The 15,249-nt window shown below is 38.6% G+C and overlaps 1 protein-coding gene across 1 annotated transcript in view; it reads left to right on the top strand.

The window, feature by feature from the left end:
• The window catches only part of DARS1 (aspartyl-tRNA synthetase 1), a 36,571-nt gene extending 25,165 nt beyond the window's left edge, over positions 1–11,406 (top strand). The window contains exons 8-16 of the mRNA XM_040069995.1: positions 3,298–3,409; positions 5,026–5,160; positions 6,009–6,156; positions 7,066–7,212; positions 8,212–8,254; positions 8,865–8,945; positions 9,407–9,518; positions 9,914–9,985; positions 10,765–11,406. Coding sequence (XP_039925929.1) covers positions 3,298–3,409; positions 5,026–5,160; positions 6,009–6,156; positions 7,066–7,212; positions 8,212–8,254; positions 8,865–8,945; positions 9,407–9,518; positions 9,914–9,985; positions 10,765–10,856 — 942 coding nt within the window. The 3' untranslated portion in view covers positions 10,857–11,406. The remainder of the gene's footprint in view (positions 1–3,297; positions 3,410–5,025; positions 5,161–6,008; positions 6,157–7,065; positions 7,213–8,211; positions 8,255–8,864; positions 8,946–9,406; positions 9,519–9,913; positions 9,986–10,764) is intronic.
• Positions 11,407–15,249: the final 3,843 nt, after the last annotated feature.

Genomic DNA, 15,249 nt, shown 5'->3' on the forward strand with positions numbered 1-15,249 from the left:
GTCCTATATATACTGGAGGAATTGCAAATTAGTTTAAGATTTTAACGTTTTAACAAGTTTCATTATACATTTAAAATAATGAATATTACTTAAAAGAATGTATATTACATTATTTAGCCAACTGTGTGTTTAAAGGTTGTTCCTAGTGGAAGTTAGGTAGCTACGGCAGGCAAACAGAAAAGCAAAAATGAGGTGAGAGCAGACCAAATTCTGCAGCTGATGTGAGAGTAAAAACAAAGTTCACAACTTTTCGTGTGTATGCGTCAGTCTCACCTCTCTGAGGTATGACCATGTTGCTGTGAATTGCCGTCAATTCCACTGAAAAACCTTTGGCAGCACGTGTGGCTGTTGCTCTGACACTGCAGCTTGTGCCAAATGAAAGGTGATAATTGTTTTTATAATCTTACAGTGCTCAGTTTTATCATTAATATCTTCCTTCGTGGCATCTGAGTAATAAACACACAGGTGAAATTAGAGTGAGGTTATGACTGAAACTCATACTTCAGCACTGTTCCCTAAACTTTTCTTCTGCTGTCTGTAGCGAAGGTGATTATTGAAAATAAAGAGTTTTTCTGTAAAATTAACTTTGCAGACTGAGTTAAAACATAAACATTGTTAACTGCAACGGCATTTAAGTGTCATACATTTGTTTCTGTTTCTGATTAATTCTTGAAGCAATACTATCTTTGCCAGTCTCAGATAAGATAGTTTGTCTGTATGTATGTGAAAGGGTTCCTATTGGAGTAAACACTACACAAAAAGAATGCCATGGCAAAATCTTTTAAGGCAAAAGTAAAAACCAATTAATTTTGGCAGCTGTCTCAGCCTTTAGTTTGCTGTACTGTATCTAAGTGTGGGAGCTCAAATTGTGACTGTGTTACTTACCATTGTACAAACATTATTATGTATACGAGCATCTCAGTTACTGAATTACTTTCTTCAAATGAATTTATTCTCTTTGTGTTCTCAACATCACACCAGTGCAAAGAATGTTATTAAATCTGAAAAGTTTTTTCTTCATTTTAAAAATACTTGGAAGTTGTAGTGGCACGTAAAACTTCTGAGATCATTGATTTGACTCCACTGCAATTTGTCAGATGCGGTTCTTTAGGAGTTTATGACAAATGTCTTGTGGGTCTGTTTAATTCTTACAAGGAGGCTGCAGTATCACAAATTCCCAACAGTTATCCATGTTGGCAGTCTCTGAATGAATGGACACTGAAACTCAGCCACCTTTGGTGAAAGAAGAGTGGTCTTGTCAGATCTAATTTGAGGTGTGGAGAATTGCTGCTTGTTCTTGGTCTGCAGTTAAATAAAAGCTTCAGTGTGCAGCTCTGTGAATTTGGCTGCTTTCATAAATGCTGTTTCTAAGCATAAGTTATCATTGTAGATGGCTTAGGAAGACAGAATCCTTGCCCAGCATCCTCACAGAGGACAGGAGGAGTTAGTGCCTGACCAACCTTTGTTACTGGAGAGCTGTGTTAGGTATTCACTGGCTGTGACCACAGTTTTGGTCAGACCTTGTAATTGCTTTCAGACTGGGTTTAGCAACCAGTTTTCTTTTTCCTGGGGCTGTTTGACTTACTGCTGCGTTCTCACCTGCTCTGGCATGAAACTGCTGTTGGTTCACACCAAGGGAAGAGGCATTGTTTCTGTCCTGCTTTATGTTAATGTAACACATCTCTTAGCAATTTTGGATGTGTCATCAGCATTTCATCAAAAACTTTATTGGGAAACTGAAATGGGACTTAAAGTTGTCACCTCTTTCACCTTTCAAGTAGGAGATGGTTAAGAAGAAAAAATCCCTTTCAATCATCCTGCTTCTTGGATGCAACACTGTCAAATTAGGCCCATAACTCAGGCAGAATCTTACCATATGTCTGGTTCTGGGAGACCAATGTGAAAAAGGTGAAAAACTTTTAGGGTACTTCTGTAACTGTTGCTCAAAACCTCAAAATTTCTTTCATTTTGAAGGTTTGGAGCAGCGGCTGTGGTTTGTTACAGATACGTGGTTTATCAGACAGTGAGAACTGCTATTATTTACTAGTCTCAACCACTTGCTTGCCTGAAATACTTCATTGGTCAGCAAAAACACCAAATAACTCTAAACAGCTACAGATCTGCAGTACTTTCGCAGTTTTCTCTTCGGGTTTGTCAGTAAAAGGATGTCTTTATCTTGCAGAGATGATGGATGTAGCTTTATTTCAGCGTTTCTACCGTCTGTCTAAATTTGGCTGCTTATATAATTTGTTTTGGTTGGGGGTTTTTGTTTTGTGGTTTGGTAGGAGTCATGTGAGAAAGCCCACAAGGCCTTTCTTACCCTAACTGAAGAGCGGGGTGCTGTTCAGAAAGAGAAATAAACAGTGCTGTGACGCAGGTTGTCGTAAAGAACCGGTTTTTTGCTCCTTTGCAGGAACGCCTTGGTCTTTTTGTACCCTCTTTGCCTGCTCACTCTCACGTTTGAGATGCTGAAAGCACAAAATCAGATATGGCTTCAGTGCCTGACGCCTTGCAGTCTTTGCAGCTGTCACTTAAGGTGGTTTTATTCTTCATGCCAAAAGTGTTGCAGGAATGTTTAGTGTAGGTATTTGCTAACCCAGATGAGCAGCTCAAATGTGTCACGTGCATAAACAGAAAGAAAATTCTCAATTCAGTTAAATGTACTTCGGTTTTCAGCTAAATTCACTTTTAAAGTAAGGTAAAAAAAAAAAGAACGGCAGTTCATATCAACAGGTGTTATGTGGGTTGCTTAAATGTTGGAAGTGTAGACCTTGGGTTTTGCATGTATTTGTGGCAGTGTTGTACATGGGTAATGTGGCTGTGTTTTTACATGAAAAACATTGTATCTGGTAGCCTTTAACAGACAGATATTTCTACCTTATGTAAGTTATTAATGGCTTTGCTTTTATCATGCACTGTGTGTCCTGCAGCTGTTCTAGTTCAGTGTGCTGAAAGCTTTTTAATAGATTTAGTGCTTTTATTCAATTTCTTACTATAAAACCTTTATTTGCAGAAGCACATCTCATAAATCAGGTATTTTTTTCTAAACATAGAAATGACTGTAGTGCCTCGTTTATAACTGACTATGCTATAAATTGAAATTAATAATTTCTCTGGTTTCCATTCCTGTTTCCTTCTGTGTAACAGACAATTATGGATTTGCACTTTTCACTGTTTAGGCAGATACAATAATCAAGTATTCCTGAGGGAAGGAGTTCATCCTTCCAGCTGTCCAGAAGAAGTAATAGAGTCAGGAAAAACTAACATAGGATTCATTGTTTTATCTTCTTCTTGTAGACCTCCACTAGTCAGGCAATCTTCTGCCTTCAGTCTGGTATTTGTCAGCTTTTCCGAGAAACTCTTATTCGCAAGGGATTTGTGGAAATTCAGACTCCCAAAATCATTTCAGGTATTGTATATGTGATCCAGCAGCTACAGGTGTGCTTTTTTATTGTTGCTCAGTGTACCTAGCTAACAAAAATTTAGTAAGTTTTTATTTAAAAAACATACATTTTCTTTCTAGCTGAGAAATTTTGAATTTCGCTTTCTTGCAACATAGCAAACTTCTTGCAGGTGTCAGCATCGATCTTTACTTGTGTCCTGACTTAGGCTATTAAAAGAATGACAAGAAAAATTATATATATACCTGACTTATGTAGTTTGCAATGCATATGAATGTTTAATTCTGATCATATGCATTGTTCTTCAAATCAGTGTTCTCAGTGTTGAGCATTGTCATTCTCAGTATTTAAAAAAACCCAGCAGTCTAATTTAGATTAAAAGCAGATTCCATCATAAAGATCTTGCAACAAACATGGTATATGGCACAATTTGTCACTTCTTTAGCAATGAGAATGTGGTAGACCTTTTTCTTTTTGGAAACGTTGAATAACAGCTTCAGCCTTAAAGTCTGAAATGTAGATTTTGCTTCTGGTTCTTTGATTTGCTGTATTGTTTTCAGAAGTCCAATGGCTTGATTTACTGATGGAGGTTTTTCTTCCATCTTATTGGTGCTCTTTGAAGTATTGTTGATGCCACTAAGATACATAGCATGGAAAATCAGAGCAGAACATTTCTGTTACTGTGTTGTTGTGTGTATATTTATAAAGTGCAGGTCCTGCTTACAGAATTTTGTGCTTCTGTGTTTATATTTTTGGAAGAAATCTCTCGATTGAGATAAAAAGTGAGCTTTTGACAAAATGCATGTAAGCAACTGTTCTTTCAACATGAAAAGTGTCATTGAACTAGAAGATTGGAAAACTTTTTCCTGTGGGGACAGATACATAGTATGAAGTGCTAAAAGGCTCCAAGTTACTTATGTAGGACCTTTGAGGAAGTGTGCAGTGTCCCACTGAAAGCAAGCAAGCATCCCATTGTTTGGATGAGATCATATTTTGTAAAATTAACTAAGTTAAGTCAATGCAATCCTTACTAAACTTCCAATTTAAACATCATAACTGTTTTAAGATTTGGGGTTTTTAAAAGTTCTGTGTGTTAGACCACTGCACCTCTTTATGTCACATACTGGGAATTGGCAAAGTGAAGTGGTGCAGCTTTGGTAGATGCTTTGCAGTAAGGGAAAGACATGTGATCCTTGTTCCTGTAGCTGCCTCAAACTGAGAAAAAGCTTTACAGCTTTGGCTCATACCCTCTGGTAAATCTGGGGTGGGCTGTGAGAGATATTTTTGCCTTCAGTTAGAGAGGATGGTCCTGGCAAAACAGAAAATGCTCTTTGATCTCAGGTTCTGCGGTGGCCCCCTGGCATTTTAAACTACCCCAACTAAATTTGCAGATTTTCGAGACAAGGTTTGACAGTCCTGGGCTGCAAAATTTACCTTATCATGAATGGATGGATGCAAATACATCTTTTTCCTCTAATATGCTTTGAAGAAAAAATCTCTTTCTGATCTTTAAATGTAAGACCAATAATCTATCATTCTACTTCTGATTGATCTTTTACATTTTTATTTTAATAACTGCTTACTTTTATTTCAATAATACCTTATAAAAGCACTTGCTTTCTAGCTGCCAGTGAAGGAGGAGCCAATGTGTTTACTGTATCCTACTTCAAAACCAGTGCCTACCTGGCTCAGTCCCCACAGCTGTACAAGCAGATGTGTATATGTGCTGACTTTGAAAAGGTTTTCTGCGTTGGGCCAGGTAAGAAAAGCTTTGTATTGTGCAACGTGTGAAGTGTGCCCTGGTGGCTTTTAGCAGCTGTGGTACAAGAAAGATAACACACAAACACACAGAGTAAAGCTTTGAATCATTTCACTTGGTGTAGTTTCCACTTGCCAAACCAAATTTCAGTTGAGGCGACTGATGACAGTAATGTTGGCAGAGAAGCTGCTGTTCGTGTACTGAACAGCATTACTTAGAACAAGCTTACTTTTAACTGTCAGTTAATAATAAAAAATGAATAATTTCCTGTCCCATGCTCTCTTTCTCAAAAGCTGATAGGACATGGCTTCTTTAGGTGGCAATGCAATAGTTTTCTTTGAAGACTTCAAATGGTTTAGAGCTACCTAACCTCTAAATGCTGAAAACAAGTCAATAACAGTGTATAAAACAAAACAAAAAGAATTCCAGGTAATTCAGAAGGTCTTAAATTTCTTGGTAAGCAGTAACAGATGAGTCATGGTTTATGGGAAGACATGTTTATATTAGACTCACGTATCTATCCCAGAAGACGCACACATGTACAAGTCCACTTCCTCTGAAAAAGGCAGTTTTCAAATCTGAAAGTTGTGTGCTTGAAAGCTTGTCTGTTTTTTCCACTTGTGTGTGTTGGTCTGAGCAGAGATCCTGCCTCTCTATGGGTTGTATCTTTGAGTACCACAGCTGCAGTAATGCTATCACTGTTACAAAAGGTGCTCTGAGGCTGCTAGTTCTTTTTGTATCTTTCAGTGAGAATTTTCATGTCCATCTAAGCCAAATGATGATTGTTATTTTTCCAACTGGAATGATAATTTCACGTCACTTAGAATTTCTGTTGTTTAATTTTACAGTATTTAGAGCTGAGGACTCCAATACACACAGACACCTGACTGAGTTTGTTGGTCTGGATATTGAAATGGCTTTTAATTATCACTATCATGAAGTGGTAGATGAGATTGCAGATACCTTGGTGCAGATATTCAAGGGGCTTCAGGAAAGGTAATAAAAGCATTTCCTTCTTTGAATGAGCAACTTTGTTTGATATCTCGTGAGCTGTAGAATGAAGTAGTCAGTCCTTTTATCCTCAGTTTGTAACATAATCATTGGTAATCTGATTTACAACACAACTTGGAAACATATTTTTGCTTTGCTCTTAACTATTTCTTTGTGCCTCACCTCTAAAGTTCACTCAAGCCATAGACCAGCAAACCACTTTTAGCATCTCCTGGAGTATGCTGGCTTGCACCAAGAAACTTGCTGTCTGCTATTAAAAGGACATCCTAAGAGAAATGACCCATCCTTAGTTTAAAATGTCCTTATTTTTGTGCCACTACTGGTAGATTCTTCTGTTTCAAAAATTATTTTAATATTTACTGTATAAGAATGTTTTCTTGAATAAAAGTGATTGTACCAGCCTGCATTTGTTCCATGATAACAGCAAGGATTACTTGCCATTATTCACAGTCTAACTCATTAAAAAGCCAGGCTAGAAGTTTAGGAAGTGGTTTCCATTTGCTTACAAATTAGACTGACATATTTGCCAGCAGAAATGCAAATCTTCGTTTGTCCAGAAGGAAATTTCTTGTTTATATTTGGATGTTACTCAAATCAAAAAAAACCCAGGTAAATACTACAAATCAAAGGGTTGATTTCAGTGACTTTACTGTGAGAATTTGACCTAGTCGATTATTTCTTACATAAAGGATTAACAGAAGAAGTAGTAAAGTACTAGTATCAGTGAAGTAGATGCATTAACTTCGTTGAAAGGATTGCAAAATTTCTCCAGAAGTGGTTTTAATACAGTTCTTATGTTGCAAGAGGGACCTCTTGTGGCAAGATCGCAAAATCATTTTTAGGTGCAAGTGCTTTACTCTTTTGTATTTGGCTTCTGTTCTTGTTTCTTTATAGATTCCAAACTGAAATTCAGACAGTGAGCAAACAGTTCCCATGTGAGCCATTTAAGTTTTTGGAGCCAACTCTGAGGCTGGAATACCGTGAGGGTGTGGCCATGCTTCGGGAGGCTGGTGTGGAGATGGGTGATGAAGAGGATCTCAGGTATTTGGCAGGACAGAACTGTGCCAGTCTTGGGAAAGGGGCAGTGAAGTGTCGGTTTTGTACTGAGCACCTGACAGCCCTCAATAAGGAACCACAGCTTTTAGAGGAATAAACAGCACTTTTGTCCAGATCTCCTGACAAGTAAATGAGTGGATGTGCAAATAATCCTTTCTTTTAATGCAGACTACAGGTACAAACTCTGAAATCTGACAGAAGATAACTGACAACATAAAGTGAGAGCAACTTGAACCTTCTGAGGAAAGGAAGTGTGTGTTTGTCCAGCAATTGCAGTACTTCATGTGGATTACAATATGTCTTTGAATAGGATTAAACAAAAAGATTCTGTTGCCTTAAGGGTTTTTCTTCAAATAACACCCTTCCATTTCTTCCTTCCACATCTCAGGAAGGTGATTAAACAATCTTGATGAATTCCCATTGATTTACTGAGAGATGGTTTAATTAGCAGTTTATATGTAAACTTTACTAAAGATATTTAATGAACCAAAACAGTTTTGTTCTTCCCCATACTATATGCAGCACCATTAGGGTACTGTGTGATTTTAAGTTAAATGATCTGTGCATCAAATAAAGTTTTCATCCTAAGAGTTTGATGGAGGAAAATCATTTCCTCAACAACTGTTCATGTGTTTCTCACTTGCTGTGTTATACACAAGATGTATGGCAAGAGGAAATAGAGTACACAGTTCTTTAGTGATCACAATATGGTAACTAGGAAGTTACATTGAGAGCAAAAATATTTTTAGGTACCACTTAATTGAATGGATTTCTAGGACCAATACAAAAGATTTAGAAAGAAATAAATATCCTTTATTTCTGCAGTTTCTGTGTGCACAACCGAAAACAGTCAGAAACAAGTACTAGATTTTTCTACGGGTCAGGGTGCAGCAGCTCTGTAGCTTGTAGTCTTTTGAGCTTTGTGAAGTGTATCATCAGTACAAGTTTAAATCACTTCATTTTAATGATGATAATCTTTTTCAGCACACCTAATGAAAAGCTTCTGGGACGCCTGGTAAAGGAAAAGGTAACCATTATTTTAGAGTAAAAAAATCTGAAACCTGATATTGTGGAGTCACAGGGTTGGTGTAAATACCTACATGTAAACAGTATCTCAGAACATGCAGGAATTGTGAAGAGTTGGTGATTACCAGTTTTCAATTGACCACATTCCCATTTTGGTGTTATGTATTTCATCTACTGTCAGTTTTGTCTTTGTCACTAATAAGCAGTTTCAAACCATTTTCAGTCTTTTATACTTATTTCCATCATATGTTGTACTGAGGACACCAAACAGCTAGTACATTCCAAAGCCACTTCTTAAGAAACTTTTTAAAGAAAGGCAAACCAGATTCTAACAAAATCTATAGAAGATGAGATCTTTGGGGGGAAAAGTACCTGTTACAGCAACACATTTTACTGCTCAGCATTTGTAAGTTTACACTAGAAATAGTATTGAAAAACTGAGAAAGACCATGAAATGCACCACTTTCATTGATAACTTGACAATATTGTGGGAAGCTATTGGGAATTTTTTAATTTTTTTTTTTCAAAGATTCACTGGTTCTGTCTTTCTCTTGCAGTTTGTTTTCTGTGTAATTTTCTCTTGTGCTAACTGTTCTAAATTACTTTTTCAGTATGACACAGACTTCTATATTCTTGACAAATATCCTCTTGCTGTGAGGCCTTTTTATACAATGCCAGACCCAGCCAACCCTGTAAGTAAAATTCCTTATTGTTGTCAATGGTTTTAGTTTAAATTATTCCAGGTAGGGATAACTTAATAATAAAGTGTATTAACATGACCATAGAATCATTGAATGGTTTAATAATTTAGTTCAATAATTTAGTTCCAGCCTTGCTGTAATTAAAATTATGATAACAAGATCAGGTTAGGGTTACATGACTTGTCAGATGTATTCAGTTACTATTCACTGACGAAAACAGAGCAGAAAGAAATGAGCAAAAACCGGGCGAGCTTTATGAAGAGCTCTCCATGGTCAAACACTGCTGCCATCACTGAAAAGTGGCAAAAACATTCTTCCAGGGCAGCAGACACTTTAGCAGAAAATAAGCTTGTTTTACAGCTTTGGATATCAGAAAATAAAGTTATTGAGAGGTAAATATTTGCAAACTATGGAGCTATAGGTAGGAAATAAACTCCTTTTTGTGTTTCCAGAAAACCTCTAACTCATATGATATGTTCATGAGAGGGGAAGAAATCTTGTCTGGAGCTCAGAGAATTCACGACCCCCAGCTGCTGACAGAAAGAGCCAAGCATCATGGCATTGGTAACAAGGCAATTTAAAAGAATTTAAGTCATTACTTTATTTGTGTCCTGTAAAGGAAGAATTTGGGGAAGGATTTGTTATATGGGTGGCAAAATCAGAGTTCTGTTTCGTTCCTACTGTTAATCCATCTAATTCCATCTACCCCATCTAGAGTGGGATATTAAGAAACTAGTGAGTCTTCCAGTGTCACCATGTTGAATAGTTAGTAATAAAATTATATAACAAAACTGTTACAGTCATAAATTCTAGATAGCTCTGGACAATTTACACATTCAATAAGTAAAACCCCACTGCTAGTTTGTAATTTTTTTGTTGTGCTTGTAGTCCTGCAGTCACTTTTATCCTTGGCTCAGAGTTCATTAAGAAGGTGAGAAAACAATATTTTTCTTTTCTAGATTTGGAGAAAATAAAGGCTTATATTGACTCCTTTCGGTTTGGTGCGCCTCCACACGCAGGTGGTGGAATAGGTAAGTGTCTGGTTTTTGTTTAACCCGAGCTTAACTTAAACTGCTCGGTCCCAAGCAGGGTTCAGTATAAAATTCTGAATAGCGACCTCGTTAGGTAAATTTATGGGGCTGTTATCCTGGAGAATTTAAGGAGAGAAGCTCAAATTTAAGGACCATCATAAAATAAATAGGCAAAATACTAATGGCACAGCCTGGTGAGTTTGAAAGGATGGTGATCACAAGAAAAAATGCCACCTCACTAGCCAGGCACATCACTTTCAAATTTGACCAATGAGGAAAATTTAAGGAAGCAAGAAAATAATGTGTAATGTATGGATTTATCAAAGTCACCATCATAGCAGCAGCCACTGGTCTCTGTGTATTTGATGAAGGTATTTTGCAGTGAGGAGAAATAACTGTTTGCTTCTCCATCTGTTTGGGAGAATGCAACATTTGCAGGTAATCCAAAATAATTTAGTCAGAACTTATATAAAGGAAGCTTAAGCCGCATCTTTTCTTCAGAGTCGATGGTCCTTATGGCAAAGTACCAGCCAAACAGGAGATACCATGAGAATTAACACTGGGTTCAAGCGCTTCCAGGTGGAAACCTTAACACAGGAGGTGTGTTTAAAAACAAGTCCGCGTCTGGGTCCCACCCACCATGGCCGGGGTGCTTATAGCCCCCAGGATCAGGAAGTGCCTGCACAATGAGGCTGGCTCCAGCTGGGAAGGACCTGCAGCTCCTTTGGGCTTTTGAACAAAGGCTGGCAGTGCTGATGGGCTGTTCTCATCTGCTCTAGGGCTGGAGAGAGTCACCATGCTGTACCTGGGGCTGCACAACGTCCGGCAGACCTCCATGTTCCCGAGGGATCCCAAACGCCTGACGCCCTGACAGGAGCTGCTCTGAGAGCTGGGAATGCTCTGCCCTGCAAACGGGATCTGACTGCAGGCACAGCCCCTGCTGCTGCCAAACGTGTATTGATTGATTTCAGCATTATGATATGCAATTAAAAACAAAATTCTCCTTTATCAAGTGCCGCAGTAATTTTTTTTTTTTTTTTTATCCTTAGTTGTTTACTTAAAGGAAAATATTTTAACAGATCACGACTCTTTTTATTGGCAACTGCACGTTTTTAATGAAACCGGGATACTTTGAATTAGTATTTTAGTGTCACATTAAATTGTGTCGTTTTTCTAAACGTTTTAATAAATTATGCAATAACCGTTTTGCATTTTTAACTTATGTCAGCAAGATTGAATATTCTGAAGTGCTGTCTCCAAGATAAAGTGACTGGATGCTTGCAATTTAAAAATCTGGAGAGACCAGCCAGTTGATAATTTACGTGAGTGTCAGGTAGGGAAGCAGGTGAGAACATTCTTAACAAGAAATCTTCGTAAGAAGTTGTTAAAATAGGTTGAAATAAAGCTCTCAAAGTAAATTAGATACAAATCTGTCTGGTTTTTTGCTTTGTATCCTCACAATATAACAACTCAATAAGGCTTTTTTGGTTTTGTTGTTGTTTTTGGTTGTTTTGGGTTTTTTTGTGGGGGTTTTTTTGTTTGTTTGTTTGTTTGTTTTTTCTTTACTGATGTAATAACTGTCTAAAGTTTAAATTTATTTTCTATCTTCTCCCCATTTTTTTGGAAGGTTGTATAAAAGCCATTAGGTCTGCTCTTTATTTTATGTTACTATTTGAGAATGGCTGCAAGTTTACATGTGCTCATGGAATACACAAAGGATATATAATATTTTCAGAAAATAAATGGATAGTGAGTCTGAGAGCAAGTCATGTGTTTTCCTGCCTGACCCAGCCTCTGGAATAACAAACAGAACAAGTCAACCTATTTCAGGATGGTTTTTTTATTTATAAATGCTGTGAACAGCTCAACTTTTGTACACTTAGAGAAATTGAGTGTTTCTGTAAGTCAGAGTACATCTGGAATTCTTTCGAGACATACTTTTTCACAGATTATTCACTTCCTTGAACTCCACATTGTCGTCCTCCCAAGCCAGAGAATGTTCCCTGCATTTGGAGAGGCGCCAGTCTATCTGAAGCTTCCTTTTGTAGACTCCACCTGAGAGATGGTTTCCAAATTTAAAATGCTTTGTAAGTATTGCTACCAAAGAGCAAAGGATGAAATTCCTGACTTGGGTTCTGCAGTAGTTGTTCTAATATTCATACATATTTGTAATTCCTGACTTAATTTTTGTTTAACATTTTACATAATCAAGCTTTCAGTAGGAGGTATGGTGTGGATGGTCTGTGTTATTGTTGCTACCTTGATTTTTAAATGTCAGAGAAGTCATCTATTGGTTATGCTACAGAAAGGTCAGTGAAGATGAGGTGTATAAATTGTGTAGAGTTTCACAAAAGGGCAAATCATCTTTGCAGCTGCCATTGAACAAGTCTTAATTTTAATGACTTATGACAAGCTTTCTCCATTAGAAAACAATCTTACTAAAGGTCAGTCAGGTAAAGTACTGGAAATGGAGAAGTTAAACTTTGTTTAGAACTCACACAATTCAAGGAATAGCACTTAGCAGCTTTGCTTATGAGTCTGTTGTAATTAATTTACTGTGGAATCTTCTCCAAATTATTAACTTGAAAATCTTACACTGTGACCAGTTGTACTTTGCAAAGCTAAGTGGATTAATAACACAGCTCATTGTCACAGACATTACTGATGAATTTGAGTTTCAAAACAGTTGTTTATTTAGCTAAGCCAACTGGAATGAATTTAATTTAATTACCTTTGTTCATACAGAACCAGTAATATATTCCACTTGGGATGTGCAAATGGTCCTTCTAATCAGGAGCAAAATTACTGATTTAAATTTCCTGTCCACAAAAAAATATCCTGGATGCTGTTTCTTACTCTACATTTGGCAGCAGGTTTTGTGCATACATGTCTGTAATAACTGTACTTATACCAATTCTGTTAGGAGTTATTCTAACTCATGCTCTAGCTTGATTTATTCGCAGTAACTGCACAAGAACAAGAATTCAGATGGAGGCCCCGATTCCTTTGTATTCTGAATCCTTTCATGCAGCCTTTCTTAGCTAACAGAAAATAATTATCATAAATCAAAATGCAAAATGCATTTGTGTTGAATGTCATCTTAATAGGATACTTTAGTGGGAGCTGCAGAGCGGTAGAACTTAGTTTGAAACCCTGCGAATAATGAACATCTGGAAGACCTTTATGGTGTTTCGATAGGTAGCAAGTCTGCTGTAATTGTTCTGGAAAAGTAAAACCTATACTATCCTTTATTTCCAGTAACTTGCAGGAAGTTTACCAGTTTACAAGGAGTCCACATTGCTGCTGCCTCTCCACCAGGTAAAACGGTTTTGATTTGGTTTTCTTACATTATTTTCAGAAGGTAATTACAGTAGTGCAATTTTTTTAAATTAAGGAACTATGAAGCGTATTGGTTAGAATAGCCAGGGAGTCTGTCTGCTCAAAACAAACACAAAGCTTCAGTTTGCTTCTGAAGTTTAACTGTACCGTTTTCCTGTGAAAACCCATCTGTGTTCACTGAGCTGTCTGATTCTGCCCAGTGGGGAAGAGGACTCAGGCTGTTCTTCTGGCAGCCGAGTGCAGGCCTGGCTCCCCATGGCTGCCCACACCTGCTGGGGTAACCCTGGTGGGCAGCACCTCACAGCTGCTTGCTCCCTGCCCAGGGGCCCAGGGCAGGAGGAAGGGAAGAGTAAAAGCAGGAAAACTTTGTGCTTTCACCCAGTGCCTGTCAATTCCAGGCATGTTGGACAACATGTGAAAGCAATGGATGGAGAATGCCTTGACAATATCCATTGTGGAACACCATATGGCTGCCTTGGACTCTGGTTCATACTGGGGTTCCAGATTCTTCCCCAAACAGACTTTAATTATTTACTGTTTCTTCTTTGGGTAATAGATTCTTTTTTGAGAGAGAGAAATCATCTAGGCTGGATTATTTCTTTTAAAACAAGCCTCACACCCAACTTGTGCACATTTTTCCTAGTATGATCTTACAAAAAATGGAATTCACTCACCACAAGCGTTTTAAAAATTACCAAGTTAGTTCTACAAGTCTCTTATTTTCTTTACCATTTTGCAGTTAAGTCTCTGTTCACTATATGGCAAGTGCACCAAAACATGAACAAATGCTGCTGCAGGAGGCTGAAAGGGTTTCAAAACTGAAAAAAGACCCTTAGCTGCTTTAATTACAGCAAAATTCCCAGTTTGGGCAGAGATTAATGACTTTGCAGGTGGCAGAGCAACTCTAAGCAATTTTTCATAGATGTTGAAGCGGTTCCTGCTGGCAGGCGCTGTGTGCCAGCAGCTGCCATTTGGGAATGGCTGTCAGCCATGGCACCGCTTGGCAAATGTTGCCTTCAACCATCCTACAAGCGGTGCCAATGAGGAGCCAAGTGTCCAGACTGTGGCCTGACCCTCCCCTGGCATAGTGTACACCCTTTCCACCTGGGCCAGTTCTTCAGAAGCTGGACATGGTCCATGGCGTGGGTCTCCTCAGTGAGCAGCTGCCCGAGTGCCTCCTGCACACATTGTGGGGATTCCCTGGCTCGGGGGTTCCTCAGCACTGCCCTGGCCACACCACAGAAATTCTAACTGCAGCTACCATGGCTGATTTCTTCCTGGGGAAAGCAGTGCCGTGTGGAAGCTTCACTGCAGCTGCTGTGCTGAAGATGCCCACAGCTGACCCCTCCATACCTATGGTTCTGGCGTCCCCAGCAGAAGAAGGGCAGGAAACTGTTGGGAGCCAGTCTACAAGAGGGCCACAAAGTTGATAAAAGGAGTGGAGCACCTCACCTGCAAAGACAGGCTGAGAAAGTTGGGGATGTTGAGCCTGGAGAAGACAAGGTTGGTTATGTGAAGAAATAGGAACCTTCCAGTATCTGAAGGGGCTACAGGGAAGACTCTTTGTCAAGAACTGTAGTGACAGGACAAGGGGAATGGAAATAAATTGAAATAATAAATTGAAAAAATAAATTGAAAAGGGGGAATTTAAATGAGATATTAGGAAGAAATTCTTCACTGTGAGCACGGTGAGACAGTGGAACGGGTTGCTCAGGGAGGTTGTGGATTCCCCATCCCTGGCAGGGTTCAAGACGAGGCCGGATATAAGGCCCTGAGCTACGTGGTCGAGTGGGCAGTGTCCCTCACATGGCAGCTGGGTTGGGTCTTTAAGGTCCCTTACAACCCCTTAGCATTCTATGCCTTTGTTTCTCAGTGGGAAGCACTGTGCTGCTCGGGCACAGCTCTAAGCCGCCCGCAGCACCGAG

Source organism: Hirundo rustica, chromosome 7 (genome assembly GCF_015227805.2).
Source record: "Hirundo rustica isolate bHirRus1 chromosome 7, bHirRus1.pri.v3, whole genome shotgun sequence".
Taxonomy (NCBI): domain Eukaryota; kingdom Metazoa; phylum Chordata; class Aves; order Passeriformes; family Hirundinidae; genus Hirundo; species Hirundo rustica.